Raw genomic sequence first — 17,563 nt, 5'->3', positions numbered from 1 at the left:
GTTGCCTGACATGCAGAGATTTGAGCTGAGTGTGGAGAGCACGTGTTGCAGAAGAAGGAAGGTGTCTTATCACTGGTGATGTTGACCACTAACTACCCAGCATCAGAGGTGTGCTCCTGGCCCTGAGGCAGTAAAAGCAGCATGAACGCATTACCTTTCAAAAGGATCAGCGAAAACCAGTCCTCCACATCAGTGAGAGATTTTAACAAAGAGCAAGTGTTGCCTAGCCATAAAAATGTTCCAAGGCTCCCTTTATTTTATGCCATTCAGGCTACATTTCTTTGTCTATCCTTTTAAGTAAGTGGTGTGTAAAAGGCAAAGGTGTGTATCTGTTTATGTATCTGTGTGTTGCAGGGGTGGTAGGGGCATGGTGGGAATGGAGGCAACTTTAACATTGAGATTTAAATTTTTATCCTAGTAAGAGAAAAAAAAAAAAAAAAACGTTAAAGCACAGAAAAAACCTTCCCGAGTTTTGTGCACAGAATCAAGACGTCAACATAACCATGCATGCTGTGCATGGTACTGGGTGCATTCTATTTAGGCTTACACTCAGAATTGGAAATGGCAACCCACCCCAGTATTCCTGAGCCTCGCTGGTGGCTCAGTCGGTAAAGAATCCGCCTGCAACGTGGGAGACCTTGGTTCGATCCGTGGGTTGGGAAGATTTCCTTGGGGGAGGGCGTGGCAACCCACTCAAATATTTTTGCCGGGAGAATCCCCATGGACAGAGGAGCCTGACGGGCTATAGTCCACGGGGTTGCAGAGAGTCGGACCCAACTGAGTGATTGATTATTACTACAGAATTGTGAAATATGGTGATTTTTGTGGAAGGTACTTTTTTAAAAGATAAAGTATATTGTTAAGAAAATGAAGGAAGCCAAATAGAATCAGAAAAAAAAAAGAGCAAAAGTAAAATAGAGACGCATAAGGAACAAAACTGTTTGCTTTGCTTTGTTTTTAAGAGGAAAAAAAACACCCTGAGATATACTGATGTCTCTGACTTGAATGGCCTGGTTTAAGTTCACTTCACCCAGGCAGTTTCTCTATTCACGTAAAAATATCAGATCATCTCTGGTAACATTCTCTGGAAAAACACAGAATGCCAAGGGAAAGGACTGCAAGGGATTTAGAAAAAGAGAAGCAAAAGCAAAACCCCCATAGGATTAGAGGACCAGAACTTTTATGATTGGTTCTTTTATAAGAAATTTAAAAGAAAAACCAAATATTATCTACTGTAGCATATCATTTTTGTCTTAGGAGAACTTAGTTATCTCCCTTCCACCGAAGTATCTCTGAGTTTAGTGTTCTAAGAAATGTCTGCCCCACTCTTGCTAATGGTCTAAATTATTTACTTTCAACTAACAATGTGGTTTCACTTGAACTGCTTCCTAGGGGAAACATTTTCTTTTTTGGAAAGGTTTGCTTACTTGACTATTGTCTGCAAAATACGTAACAATGACAATTCTCTTCTTCATTTTTTTTTCCCAGATCCAAAATTAGCATTTTATTCAGAAAGCTGGTACCTTGTAGCTAGCATGCTAAATGGAGCCTGTATACTATTGTATACAGGAATGCTAGCTGCCGGAACGAAGGAAAGCAAACAGTAGCATCCGTAAGATGAATAAAGCAAGTAGAGTGTTCACAGGTCAAGTAAGACCCACAGATTACTGCTACCAATTTCCTAGATAGAACAAATAAGGTTCTTTTTTCTTTTTCCCCATGTGGGAAAGTCTCAGGATGTTTTTCATACCCAAATCCCCTCTCTGAGGGGCTCCTTTTGATGGTCATGGTTTCTGTTTCATTATCCTGTTGTTTCTCCTGGCGGCTCAGACAGTAAAGAATCTGCCTGCAATGCAGGAGACTTGGGTTTGATCCCTGGGTCAGGAAGATCCCTTGGAGGAGGGCATGGCAACCCACTCCAGTATTCTTGCCTAGAGAATTCCATGGACAGAGGAGCCTGGCAGGCTACAGTCCATGGGGTCGCAAAGAGTCGGACACAACTGAGCACAATGGACAAGGACAGGCCTTCGAAAACCAAGACAGTCAGTCCACAGTTTGGCTATGGGTCTGTGGAAGTGGCTTAGTAGGAAAACTCCGCCCAGCAGAGGGCTAGTGACTGGCGGCACAGGCTGGAGGCTCTCTTTTTGGGATTTTGAATGTGAGACACAGAGAGAATCACAGGTTAGATGATTGGGCAGAAAGCAAAAAACGCCTGGAGTAAATGAGTAAATAGAAATCAAGAGGCGGCCAAACATGTGAGGCAGCAGAATCACTGAGATGGAGAGAAGATAAAGAAGAATAAAACGATATTAGTAAGTAGCTGCAAGAGCTTAATAACCAGAGTAGTTGAGTCACTAAAATGGCAGAAGACTACAGTAAGGAACCATAAATGCCTGCTACTGAGATGACAAGAGAAACTCCATTTCTATTCTTCCATGAGGCCCAGCTCTGGTGTCCCCAGCATCCTCACAGCAGGCCCCTGCAACCTGACATCCTAATGCTGGCGACATACAAGAGGCTACCTAACACAGTTTTGTTCCATGAGGAGTTTTAGGATACATTTCAAACATTTTCCATAATAAATGGGAATGATTTATTTAAACGATCAATTTTGTCTCTTAGCTTCTCGAGATTGTAAAACTTAACCATAAGTGTATTTGGAAAGCATGAGAAATATTTTTCTGTAACTAAGGAGATGTTTCTTAGATCTTAGTCCAGAGAAAGGTACAACTGTATTTTCTATTTGCTCTTATAATAAACTGGAAGACATATGAGCCCATTAAGTTAAGTGAAATGGGATTGGATTACCTCTTTAATGCTTGCATTTTGTAATCACAATTGACACCAATGTAACAAGAATGAATCTTCTCCTGAAAATTTCTACACTCCTATAAATCATGGAAAAAATAAACATTTCAGTAAAATTATCAAGATGCGTTCCTGGTCTATTATTCAGGGAGAGTCAGTTATTTTCCTGTTCAGGATCCTTTTGTAATTCAAATCTTGTTATTGCTGATTTGCTGTTGTGAGCAACTAGAGACTTTTAGAGCACTGTATTTTCACCGTAGTAAATATTGCTTGAAATAAGGGGGCTTTTGCAGGTAATGAGAGTTACAGTAAGAGAGGAAGAGAGAGGAAAGTCTTTAATTTGGCGATGAATACGGCCCACTGCCCTCTTCTGGACAGACTAGGAGGAGCAACATGAAACAGATCACCAGCCCAGGTTGGATGCATGAGACAAGTGCTCGGGGCTGGTGCACTGGGATGGGATGGGGAGGGAGGCGGGAGGGGGGATCGGGATGGGGAACACATGTAAATCCATGGCTGATTCATGTTAATGTATGGCAAAAACCACTACAATATTGTAAAGTAATTAGCCTCCAACTAATAAAAGTAAATGGAAAAAAATAAATAAATTCACTTCAACAATATTTAATGAATGTCTACAACGTGTTGGTTTGCCATGGCATGATGGGTCAAACCCCAAGAATGCCTGAAATTATCCTTCCCTTTGAATAGCTTACCGACATGATGGGGAAATGAAATTCAATGTAATTTTTCTGGATAATCTATGTAAGTATCAAGTCAAATTTTATGTGTGTTACTGTAACTCAGGAAAACGTCACATTATTTTCATTCATTGTAAAACAGTTTTGTTCTTGTTGGATGGAGAACAGAAATATATATTAAAGAAGCTGGCCAGCAGCAAATTCTTGGAAGATCAACCGGCATAAAACACAGTGAAACTGATTAAAAGATTGAACTAAAATACAGCCTTATGCTGCCCTATTTTCATAGTAAAGATGTTCTCAGTAAGGTTGATCATGAGTTCCTTTGCCTTTCCAAGGTTTCAACTGATACTATTCAAAGTAAAAGATTTCACTTTTGCTTTTCAGAATCTATTGCAAGCATAATATATGGAGTTCCAATTTTTTTCAGCCTAAGGATCAGAATTTCGAGTTTTATAAGTCTGTTTCTATCTTTTATATATTTTACATCATATTTTTCTCTATTTAAAAATGTCATCTTACTGTGACAATGCCAATGATGTGATGTTTATTTTAGAAAATCATAAATTCCCTCTATACCCCTCAGAGCAACCATCATAAAGACATTGACCAAACAGTAAAAAGCTTTCCGGGCTTTGATGAACAGAGTTTACACCAGACCAACTATTTGTAAACACTATCAGTAATGAGAAGACACGGATGCTCTGAGAGAGACTTTGGAAGCGCCAATCAGCATACTCAGCTGTTTATGATTACAGTTCTGTGTTCAGAGTTTAGCTAGGGAAAGCAACACCTGAAAATCCGGAAACTACAGCTGGAAGAGGTCTCACCTGATGCATATGGACATTGACCTTTGGACAAGCTGTATGATTTGCTCAGGGTCATAGAGTGGGAATGTGGCTGAGCAGGATGTGGGCTCATATTTAATCTCCATTACATTGAACTTGGTCAGACTACTGCTCCGAATCTGATGAGGATCGGAGCTCCTCATGTTTAAGCTACTTCTAAAGGCAACATTCTAATATTTCTTGTCAGGCCCATCCTTTATGATTATCTTGATTCAATGATGAAGTTTTTCTCTGATTTGATTCTTCTAATAATAAAATTTTTATCATAAATGTGTTTGGAAACCATGAAATACATTTTTGTGTAATAAGGAGCTCTCTTTTAGACCTTAGACCAGACAGAAGTACAATTTTATTTTTGACTTGCTCTTATAATAAACACAGGGATGTATGCCTGTTAAGTTTAAACTCTCCAGTATTTCATGACTATAACTAAAATCAGCTAGGGTAACTCTACTGCAAATTCTGCATTTTCATTTTTCTCAGAATGGTGGTCAAAATAGGAGAAAAGTTTTCAAAGGTATATTTTATATTTTTATTGAAGTATAGTTGATCTACATGTATTAGTTTCTGATGTGCAGCAAAGTGATTCAGTTATATATATATATACACATATATGTATATTCTATTCAAAGGTCTATTTTAAAGAAACAATTAATTTTTGGAAAAAGCACTGGAACAAAGTCAGAAGAATTAAATTCTAAGCTGGCTTTTTTTCTCTGAAAGCTATACATTTAAAAAATTGAAGTATAATTGATTTGCAGCATTATATTTGTTTCAGGTATATAATAGTGATTTATATTTTTATAAATTATACACCATAGTATTAAAAATATTTTCTATATTTCTTGTGCTGTACATTACATCCATGTGACTTGTTGATTTTATGACTGCTGGTTTGTACCTCTTATTCCCCTTCAACCATTTTATCCCTCCTCTCATATCCCCCTGCTCTGGCAACCACTAATTTGCCCTCTCTATCTATAAGTCTGTTTCTTTTTGGTTATGTTTGTTCATTTATTTTGCTTTTTAGATTCCACATATAAGTAAAGTCATATACCATTTGTCTTTCTCCGTCTGACATCTCACTTAGCATAATACCCTCTAGGTCCATCCAGGTTGTTGCAAACTGCAAGATTTTATTCTTTTTTTATGGCTCCATTATATACACACACACATGTGTGTGTGTGTGTGTGTGTGTGTGTGTGTGTTTCACATCTTCTTTATCCATTCATCTATTGAGGGCACTTAGGTTGCTTCCATATCTTGGCTACTGTAAAAATGCTGCAATGAACATAAAAGTTCATATATCTTTTCTAATTAGTGTTTTTATTTTCTTCAGGTAAATATGTGAGTGAATTGCTAGTTCTATTTTAATTTTTTTAGGAATCTCCCATACACTATGAAAATAGTGAATGCGTCAATTTAGATTCACATCAACAGTTTAACTGGCTTTTCTTCTTTATGTGTTCGTGGTGACATCATCTAAGTCTTAATTACATTGTCAGTAAAATGAGGCTAATGACAGATGCCTTTTTACTTCACACTGTTCTTGTAATAGAAAAATAGATAATAGGTGGAAATTACTTTGAGCTTTTCTTCAGAAAAGCTCTGTATTACTCACGCTTTAAAATATATGCTGCTGCATATCACAAGTTATGCTGCTAATTATTATATATTGTCTTAAAATTTGTAGTTGTATTTTGAAGCAACAATCACAAAAAGTACACTTGTATATGACAAAATAAAATTAGAAATTCATACATGTTTAACAGGAAGTTGAGTTCATAATTAGCCCATGTCCTTTTTTATATAAAATGTAAAACTAACTAAAGATTCTTTGGATCAGTGATTTGGTGTCTGGCGTGAGATTTCTTCTCACACCACTAGATGGCGCAATTTAAGAGTTCAGTTCGGTTCAGTCGCTCAGCCTTGTCCGACTCTGCGACCCCATGGACTGCAGCACGCCAGGCCTCCTTGTTCATCACCAACTCCTGGACTATACTCAAACTCATGTCCATTGAGTTAGTGATGCCATCCAACCATCTAATCCTCTGTCGTCCCCTTCTTCTCCTGCCTTCAAACTTTCCCAGCATCAGGGTCTTTTCAAATGAGTCAGTTCTTCGCATCAGGTGGCCAAAGTTTTGGAGTTTCAGCTTCAGCATCCTTCCAGTGAATATTCAGGGCTGATTTCTTTTAGGATGGACTGGTTGGATGTCCTTGCAGCCCAAGGGACTCTCAAGAGTCTTCTCCAACACCACAGTTCAAAAGCTTCAATACTTTGACTCTCAGCTTTCTTTACAGTACAACTTTCACATCCATACATGACTACTGGAAAAACCATAACTTTGACTAGACGGACCTTTGTTAGCAAGATAATGTCTCTGCTTTTTAATAAGCTGTCTAGGTTGGTAAAGACTGTCAAAAGAATTTGTCAGAAGCCTAGAGACAGAGTGACAATCTGTTGTGTGGAAAAGACGAAATGAAGAAAGGAGAGAGGAGAAAATGTTATTAATACCCAAAGTCAAATAGTTTGTCCCCTCTCAGAGGCAGAGGCATAAAGTCAGGAGACCTGTTCCTACATGCAGTCTTTCACTAATCAGTTCTTCGGAGAATCACTCATATGGGCACAGATTTCTTCATCTAGTCAATTGCCTTCAAATGCATCCTCTTTCTCTCTTCTGCTGTTTGGAGCCAGGACAACAATCATGCGTTCTGTGGAAGCCATGACAGGTCAGTATACAGTAGGTACTCGGGAAGAATGATGCAGTGTTCTGTACAAGTGCATGGTCTGAGAGGGCCGCCGAAGGGAAGTCACAGCCTTAGATTCTGTTCCCGATTGTTCTCTGCCCCACGGCAGCACGTGGCTAGGTGAACTCCCTCTGACCTTGCCCCACTTCTCTATAACACCAGCTCTGGAGCATTTTACACTTGCCTCCTCCAGGAGAGTTTACAAGGGCTAATGAGATAATGCTACCGAAAGCCAAACCTTTTAACAAAAGCTACTAATTATAAGCAAAGCATCAGTGGCTGAGTATAAAGTCTGACCCATCATCTGTGTTAAAATGCTCTTGAACTGGGTGACGTCATCCCCATGTGTAAAAGAACACTTTGCTGGGAGGTGGAAATGATTTAGAGGGAGGAAATCAGGTCTTTGAAGGAAAGTGCAAAGGCCAAGAGACTGCCCCTCTGCACAAGAGAAGGGTCAGGGTGACAGAACATTTTCTTCATTAATAAGGAATCTTGTATGGGTGTGAAAGTTGGTGTTTTTCCCCAATCACTGAGGATAGGAGGGGCTGACAAGAATTTATATGACATTGTAAAGACCAAAAAGACGTAAAATGTTTAGAGAAGAGATATTTGGAAAGTGCATGTTGCACATGTTCTTAGTTTTATATCAAACAGACCTGTTTCTTTTAAGTCTTTTTTTACAACCTCTAGAAGTTACTTTTTTTGGGGGGGGCGGCGCTGCATGGCATAGCACATGAGATCTTAGTTGCCCAACCAGGGATCAAACCTGCACACCCTACATTGGCAGCATGGAGTCTTAACCACTAGACCATCAGAGAAGTCTCAGAGAGCTCAATCATCTTGCTTGACCGAAACTTTATGCCTGTTGATTAGTAATTCCTTATTTCTGCCTCCCTTCACCTGCTGGCAACCATCATTCTACTCTTTGATTCTGTGAATTTGACTATTTTAGATACTTCATACACCAGATTTGTCATTCTGTATTTGACTTCAACCATGTTGTTGCATATTGCAGAATGTCCTTCTTTTTAAAGACTGAAGAGTATGCTATTGCAGTATTGATCACATTATCTATTCATCAGTCAATCAACTTTCAGGTTGTTTTCTAGAGTACTGGAGTGCTAGTATCTTTCCAAGACCCTGATTTCAATTCTTTCTGGTAAATATCCAGACAAGACATGGTAGATCATATGGTAATTGTATTTTTTAATGTTTTGAGAAACTTCCTTACTATTTTCCATAGTGGCTGCATTTTGTATTCCCACTGACAATATGCAAGGGTTCCAATTTCTGAGCATCTTCAGCAACATTAAAAAAAAAAAAACAACCAGCCATTTTGGCAGTTGTGAGGTTATATCTTATTGTGGTTTTGGCTTGCATTTCCCTGACAATTAGTGACTGTTTTCATATACCTCTTGGCCATTTGTATATTTTCAAAAATTACTCAGGTCCTTAGCCTATTTCTTAATTAGGTTATTAGTTTGGATTTTTTTTAAAATTAGAGTTATAAGAATTTCTTATGTATTTTGGAGATTAATTCCTTATCAGACAGGTGGTTTCAAATATTTGCTCTAATCCCACAGGTTATCTTTTCACTCTGTTGATGGCTTACTGTGAGGAATCTTTTTAGTTTGCTATAATCTCACCTGCTTATTTTGCTTTCATTGCCTGTTGCTGTTGATGTCATATCCATGAAATCACTGTCAAGTCCAATGCCATGAGACTTTCCCCTACAGTCTGTTTCAGGAGTTTTAGAGTTTGGGGTTTTTTTTTTTTTTAATCCATTTTGAGTTGGTTTTGTGTGTGGTATAAGATAAGGGTCCAAGTTCATTGCTCTGTGCTTTCTCAGCACCATTTGTTGAGAAGGCTGTGCTTTTTCCATTGCCTTACTCAATGGTGAAAACCAAGGGCTTTTCTTCTAAGATCAGGAACCGGGTAGGGCTGCCTGCTCTTACTACTTCAACTCAACATAGTACTGGAAATCACAGTAAGAACAATTAGGCAGGAAAAAGAAAGAAAACACACTCCAATTGGATAAGAAGTACAACTCTCTTTTTGCAGATGATATGATCTTATACATGAAAATCTTAACGACTATACAAAAAGCTGTTAGAACTAATACCTAATTTCAGTAAGCTGCAGAATACAAAATCAACATACAAAAATCAGTACTGTTTCTATACACTGACAATGAGCTATCACCCCTCAAAAAGAAAAAAGAAAAAGCCCATCTATAATTTCCATCCAAAAAGGGATGAAATTCCTAGGAATAAACCTAACTAAGGAGGTGAAAGCCTTGTATACTGAAGACTCCAAAACGTTAATGAAAAAAAATTAAATAAGACAGAAATAAGACAAAAATTAAATAAAACAAAAAATAGAATTACCTTTTATATTCATGGATTGGAAGACTTGCTATTGTTAAAATGTCCATGCTACCAAGCAATCTAATGATGCAATGCAATCCTTATCAAAATCCAAATGGTATTTTTTTTTACAGAAATAGAATACAACCATGTACATTTATACATTTTAAGTATTTACTTTCCACTAAAACAGCTAGTATTCTTGTAGTATTGCCCATAGCAGTGATTTAGTGAAAAATTATTTCATTTTTCAAATTACTGCTTCAGTATCTTAGTTACCATCTGCAAATATGGAAAGAGAATTTTTTTAACCTGTTTAGTGGTATAATAAACTGACTACACTAGGACTGGAAGACCTGGATTTTAATTTCAACTACATGATTCACTAGCCACAAAATAATGAAAGTAATAATAACAATATGTGAAAACATCTTTCATTTGGTTATGGTTTTTGTTGTATAATCTTTTTTCACATGTACTATATTCAGTTTTTGGAGAAGGAAATGGCAACCCACTCCAGTATTCTTGTCTGGAAAATCCCATGAATGGAGGAGCCTGGCGGGCTACAGTCCGTGGGGTCACAGAGAGTCGGACACGACTGAAAGATTACTATGCCATATTCAGTTTTTATCATATTCTTTCTGGAGTTCAGATTTCTTAACTGGAAAATGAGGATAATAACTTCTACCCTGTCTACTTCACAGAGATACTTTAAGAATGAAAGACAAAAAGCATGTAAAATTGCACTTAGAATCACAAAGCACTATGTCAAACCATTATCACCACTTAGATGAAGAGTCAGTATGACAATGTATAATTATATTAAAAATGAGAGAAAAGGAAAATGATACTGACTTAACTGGTCAGTTGTGTGAACTGGAGGCAGCTTACTGACTCCATCCATATCTCACATCCATGCCTGCTTTCTAGGGCTTCCACAGACAACACCAGGTTAATAACCATAAGGCCTGCAGATTAAATGAATTCTGGCTAAGGATTTATTTCCTAATCTTATATCCAAGAAATCTGAGCTTGTGCTGGATGATTCAAAGTTATTTCTTATATATAGGGGTATGAAAGTTCTTAGAGCACATGCATTTACAGGAAGCTCATTTTTTCCTCTGGGGAAAACATTGTTCTGGGAGCAAAATGACTACACCAATAGTCCCTGAGCTAACCAAAGGTTACCCCCATGTGCTGAAAATGATCGTACAAAGAAATTAGTTTGGCGCATACGTGTTATGTGCATGTTAAGTCGCTTCACTCATGTCCGACTCGTTGTGATGCGATGTACCATAGCCCACCAGGCTTCTCTGTCCATGGGATTCTCCAGGCAAGAATACTGGAGTGGGTCGCCATCCCCTTCTCCATACCCGTACACGTGTTAGAAGGCTGCCTTTTACACTGACTTTCTGTTTACCTTCTCAAAACATTTTTCCCAGTGTGGGACGTACACACCACACATGGGGTCAGAAAAATCAATAGCTGTTTAGAAGCCTAGAAGCATTTATCTCTGTTCACAGTAGCTTTATCTCTGTGCAGAAATAAAATGCTTTTTGATCAGAATTCCTTCTCTTAGCACCTAGTAACAAATACAGTCGAAACCCACTCAATTGGAGAAGAAAACCACCAAATAGGACCAATCAAAATTTTTCAAAACAGACTGCCAAAGTTAAAATGCACTCACCTGGGCAATTATGTCTGCAATTTCTGAATAACTGTGACATCTTCTCACACATGATCGAGCCAAAAAGTCCTCTACCAGCCGTGTTCCTATACCGTATCCCCTGTGGAGGAAGGGAAAGAGTGTGCTCTGAAAATAATATTTGAGACATTAGTGAAGTCCCTCCATGTTTCAGTGTCATCTGTTAGGATATTTGTAAATAAATGATAAAGTAAACCAAACTTGACAAGTCAAATGGAAATTTGGCAGGGGGTTCCTTATGACATTACTCATAAAGCACAACTCATCCAGGAAATTTTAACTAGTCTCCTTTGAGCAAAAAAGTCTGAGGAGTGAAAGCTGACCCAAACTTGACAGTGTAAATTAAAATGAAAAGAGGTTGGTGTTTGCAGCCTAATGTGTCTCATTGGCAGCTAGCTTTCTCATCATTGGCCATTATCAGAAACAGAATGAGGCTCTAGCTGACTTGTCTGCTACAGGTGTGGTACCTAGATGCTCATTCTTTTCTTAGCATAGTTACCATGGTAGGAGAGCAGGTATGTCTGGGATCGGTTCTGGAAGAAGAGGAAGAAGGGAATGGAGAAATACTTTTTTGTGTGCCATTTAGTTTTCCGCTACACTGAAGGTGGAACACTAAAGTTTAGTGAAAAGAACAAAAAAAGAAAAGTTCAAAAAGTTCATTTTCTTTTTTTTAAATTTTAGGAAAAGTAAATGTATGGGACTTGGGAGAAGGTATCTGTATTATATATTCACTCTATCTCACAGCAGATGGCTTGATTGGTACCCAAAGCACAATTCTGCAAGCATTTTATTGAGATGTGATAATATATCCGAGTAGACAGATTCAACAAGATAGACCTAAAACTTTCAACCTACTTGAGGAATTATGACCTTAACAGTGGAAATGAAAGAAGATTGTTTTTGCTTACCAAACTGGCACAAAATTGATCTTTTAATGTCACAGCCACATGTCCACGAACTAGTGAAACAATCTGAACAGGGCAACAGAAGGCTCAACAAGTTAAAAGACATCACAGTTTGTACGAGGCTATATTTGTTCCACAGGGTCTGAAAAGGGTGGGAGTGAATGTTCAGTGACCAGTCAACTGGGAGAGGGAGGTGGATTTGATGTTAAAGTGATTTACTAAATCTATGAGGTTATCTGTTTATATTTCTGAGTAGAAAGAAATATTCAATTTAGCTTACTTGCCTTCCAAAAAAAAAAATGCTTTGTGATTCTAGCCAGGAAGTTCACATTGAAAAGACTTTTAAAGAACAGAAACTGTAGAAATAGTTGTACCAGGATTTTAGAAAAAAATGTTTTCAGTGTTTTCTGTATTATGCATATCTGCAGGCTCAGCTACTAGGACAGGTAATGGAAAGGCAGAATGTTGTAGTCAGTGCAGTATATATCTTGCTTTGGTCAAAGGGTATATTTCTTTAAAGCAGATTTTTTATATATCAAATTAAAAATGTAAGATGCTCTCAGCAGAAGCTATTAAAGAAATCCGAATGCAAATTATTGTTTTTCTTATGGCAAGGCCTGTCTACAGCCTCTCAAAATGCATTCTTTAACTAATATTTCATCTGTGTTTATTAAAATATGCACCCAAGTAGCTACCAATAGGTATTTTTTGGGGGACGGGTCAAGTAAATAAATGTCTTCATTTTATGCTGTTGTTCTGCAAAACAATGCAAATTTAACAAGTTAAATAATCTGATTTCTGAAAATATTTTATCATGTGTTTAAGAGTGACCTAAATATAAAATAGCTTAAAAAGCTACCACTGCTACAGACAATGTAGCTGAGGAAGTGCTCCTGACTAATTAAGAAGAAATTTTTTAAAAGAATATGTGGACCAAAATGAATAGAATTTAGAACAATGAAAAAGAACTTTCTGATGAAAAAGGATAAGCGTATAGAAAGGGAGGGAAGCAAGAGCTCACAAAAAGATCTTTCAAGCTTTTCTCAATGTTGTCTTTTTTCTGTATTTCAATCAAAAATATAATGAGCATTTTAAAAGAGGTCCAAAATACTCATCTACACTAAATTTCCTCTTCAAACTTTCTAATGAAACCTTCTAACTAGTGCAAATTTTCCAGTCATTGCTCTGTTAGAAACCTTTTAAGGATCCAAGATGTAGAGATTCAAGTGTGTTTATAGATGTTTTATTGTTAAGCAGTAATATAATAATCATATAATTGTTCTGAAAATTAAAGGCTGAATTAATGTAGGAGAAGTGTCTATTAATAAAGCAGAATGGACTTTTATTTTATTTTATTTTATTTTTTCATTTATTTTTATTAGTTGGAGGCTAATTACTTTACAATATTGTAGTGGTTTTTGTCATACATTACCATGAATCAGCCATGGATTTACATGTGTTCCCCATCCTGATCCCCCCTCCCACCTCCCTCTCTACCCGATCCCTCTGGGTCTTCCCAGTGCACCAGCCCCGAGCACTTGTCTCATGCATCCAACCTGGACTGGTGATCTGTTTCACCATAGATATTATACATGTTTCAACGCTGTTCTCTTGAAACATCCCACCCTCGCCTTCTCCCAAAGAGTCCAAATGGACTTTTATTTTAAAAGGAAGGAATGAGTTCTTTATTTAATATGTTTTAAAGTAAAACTGAGTAATGTTAAAAGTGTTCAGGTGATAAAAACACTACATAAGAAACAGTAAATCTCCCTTCTACCCACAATCTCCTGCCCCGCTCCCCCAGTTCTCTCAGGCAACTACTATTAGCAATTTTTTCACAGATCCTTCCGTAGTCTATGCTTACATAAACACATATTTACATTGATAGAAATGATGCTAGAACAGAAGACTTGAAAAGAAATGTGATGACCCACCATATTCTTTAAAGAGCAGTTTCAGTTTTACCACGTCTTTTGCTTACAGATCACTAGCAAAGAAATGATTTCTAATGAAAAAGAAAATGTTGTATGATTGATATTCATGGAATAAAAGCCCCGTTTTATTGCTTTAGGCTTTATGGAAACCCAAATGGCAGCTATTAGAAATTATTTTCCTCTCTAGATGGGATTTGTTGAGATAGAAGAGCATCTAAAATGGAGCAAGAGAAGTCAAAAGAGGAAGACCAATCACATTCCACAAGAATGAAAGACTTCTACTCACATTGTATCTAAATATTTATTCACATCTTCATCTTTTTCATAATCTTTACAGAGTTGGGCAACCAGAGCTCCATAGGTGAGGACAAAGAGATCTTTATTCTGGGGAAAAAGAGATAGTTTTATGTTATTGGCGAAGTTATGGGAAATATACTACTGGTCCTTTTAACAAAATTTTCTAGCCAGAAGCAGCCTTTGAGATCATCTGTTCCTTTCTTCCATCCCCTTCCCCATTAAGTGTGTGTGCTCAGTTGGGTCTGATGACTGCAATAATTTTCACTTTTGAGAACAAATTGTATCCATATTTGGATACATTGCTGGAGGGAAAAGAGCTGCGAAATAAATTTCTTAACATGAGAACATCTTTCTATGCATTTGCTTATATAACTTACAATACGCTTTCGTGGAGGAAGTTTTCTTAAATACTAATTGCTAATATAAATTCTTGTTGTTCTAGAATGGCCTTTGGTATATTTTGACCATGTTTTCACTTGGAAGGAAAAATTGGGTGAGATGTCTCATGAGTCTGCACAATCCCTAATAGGTTTCAGATCTGCTAAGGAGACCAGCAGGCTGAACCCAACTATAGCAACACATTTGGAGTTTTTCTTTATACTTAGAGAAAAAAGGAGAGTTTGCACTTTTGTTACAGATCTCTAAAATATGTAATATTTTTCAGAATACATTAAAAATGAAAAGTAAAACTGAGAATAAATTGGGTTTAGTTTATCAAAGATATGTTGAAAATATGGAAAAAAGAAAACACAAAGTTCAATCAATCCCTTTTAAAAAGTCTCTTTGGTTCACTGCAGAACTGTTTACAACAGGTAGGACATAGAAGCAACCGAGATATCCATCAAAAGATGAATGGATAAAGAAGATGTGGTAAGGATATACAATGGAATATTATTCAGCCATAAAAAGGAATGAATTTGAGTCAGTTGTAGTGAGGTGGATGAACCCAGAGCCTGTTATACAGGGTGAAGTAAGTCAAAAAGAGAAAAACAAATATTGTATGTTAATGCATATATATGGAATCTAGAAAAATTGTACTGATGAACCTATTTGCGTGGAAGGATTGGAGACACAGACATAGAGAACAGACTTGTGAACACAGTGGAGGAAGGAGAGGGTGGGACGAATTAAGAAAGTCAAGAATACTGAAGGGGGTTGCCATGCCTCCTCCAGGGTACTCTTCCCAAGCCAGGGATCGAAACCAGGTCTCCCGCATTGCAGGCAGATTCTTTACCGACTGAGCCACAAGGGAAACCCGAGAACACTGGAGTGGGAGCCTTTCCCTTCTCCAGGGGAGCTTCCCAACCCAGGAATCGAACCAGAGTCTCCTGCATTGCAGGCGGATTCTTTACCAGCTGATCTACCAGGGAAGTCCCATATATACACTATCATGTGTTAAAAAGATAGCTGGTGGGAAGCTGCTCTATAACACAGGGGCCCCAGCCGGGTTCTCTGTGATGACCTAGAGGGGTGGATGGCGGATGGGAGGCAGGCTCAAGAAAGGGGGGATATATGTATAATTATGACTGACTCACATTGTTGTATGGCAGAAACCAACACATCATTGTTAAGCAATTATCCTCCAATTAAAAAAAAAAGTTTCTTTGTTTTGCATCTGCTATTGAAAACAAAGAAATAGAAGAGGATATCCGAGATAATTTACAACAGTTCCCTCAATCTTTCAGAGGAGGGAATGAGGCCTCATGAGGAATGAGTTACTCGCCCAGCTAGCCATGATTGGCAGAGCCCGGGTGGAGTCCGAGATTGCAGGCTCCTCTCTGTCATGGCAATTTTCTTTGAGATGTACAAAAGAAGGCACTGCCTGGAGTAGAGGTGAGGTAGGAAGGGGTACCATTGTCAAAAATAATCTTATTTTGTGCATAATCTTATATTTTCATGAAAGATCAAATATGGATTCCAGGTTAGAAGAGGTGTTTTGATCTGCAGGCTCAGGTATCTTGTGTAGCACAACATGGAGGGAAAGATCAGGCCTGATAATATGTATTCAATTACTTTTGTATACAATATATGTATATTATTATACATGTATATATAATATGTATACAATATAATATGTATTCAATTACTTTTTCTTAAATAAGAAGTAGAAATGACTCAGAAAACCAATAAAATAGTTTATTCAACCAAGTGACTTCTTTGAAATGTTATATGATATTGATCCAAATACTTCCAAAATTGACCCAATACCACCAACGTCCATTCTCTTATGTATAGGTTTATATCATGATAAATATGTTTCCTTAATTGGGTAGAATATTTATTATAACTCGATAAATTTTAAATCAAAAGAATCTAAATAGGATATGGTACATAGGGACATAACTTCTGTTGATAAATCAAAATGTCATAAACATGTGTAGAATATACATTAAATACATTAATTGACATTAGACACTAATGTACGCAATTCAGGTATAGAAAAAAAATGAGTACATTAATATTTCTAGTAGGAAACCAATGATGTAAAGCATGTGATTTAAACAAAAATATTTGTTAAGCAAACCAATGAAGGGACATCATGTATTCAGTTTTAATTCCGTTCTTATTTAAACCTTCCAAGAACCTAATCATAAATCACAAGAACTGCCTTTACATTATACACAAAATATCTGCCTTACATATAAGGAGCTACAGCAGAAGATAAATCACTGTTAAAAACCAATATGACAGTGTAAGAATAAGCAAAGTTGAAGGGGTGAGAGAAATGAATGAATGTGGTTGTTGCTGCCAGCAGTAAAACAAAAGAATTTGAAAAACAGAGAAAAGGAGATAAAATTATACCTACCTATGTGCCTTAGCTTCAACTTTGTGCCCATTTATAATTAAGGCTAAACTGAAAAAAAAAATGGCATTTTCTTTTCTTTCCTCTTTCTCTCCCTCTGGTGGGTGGATACTAACTATGTTTTTTTTCTCGCTGAGTTTTAAGCTCGGTGCCCATAAAGGCCAGTGTTCTTCATTTTGTTTCATGGTCAAAAACTGTATCTTGAAAACATGTCCAGAAGGGTCTCAGATTTATCACAAGAGAGATCAACATAAATTTATTGTCACAGTTTTAAAAACATAAAAAGCAATAATTTTTTTTCATAAAAAATAGAACACCATTAATTATTTCAGGAGGTTTTGGATATATCAAGATAAGAATGTGTTTTAACTAATATATAAATTAAGTGACTTAGGTGCAATATGAAGCACATACAATATTTTTCAGCATTTGAGGAATCCCATAAAAA

General features: G+C 37.1%; 1 protein-coding gene across 1 annotated transcript in view; it reads right to left on the bottom strand.

Annotated features, from left to right (window-relative positions):
• TRAPPC3L (trafficking protein particle complex subunit 3L) overlaps window positions 1-17,563 on the bottom strand; it is a 54,635-nt gene that overhangs the window by 21,064 nt on the left and 16,008 nt on the right. Inside the window, exons 3-4 of the mRNA XM_065911478.1 lie at window positions 14,302-14,399; window positions 11,159-11,258 (exon numbers count right to left, since the gene is read on the bottom strand). Of these exons, the coding sequence (XP_065767550.1) occupies window positions 11,159-11,258; window positions 14,302-14,399 (198 nt within the window). The remainder of the gene's footprint in view (window positions 1-11,158; window positions 11,259-14,301; window positions 14,400-17,563) is intronic.

Source organism: Muntiacus reevesi, chromosome 19 (genome assembly GCF_963930625.1).
Source record: "Muntiacus reevesi chromosome 19, mMunRee1.1, whole genome shotgun sequence".
NCBI classification, from domain to species: Eukaryota; Metazoa; Chordata; class Mammalia; order Artiodactyla; family Cervidae; genus Muntiacus; species Muntiacus reevesi.
This window is presented reverse-complemented; position numbering and strand designations above follow the sequence as displayed.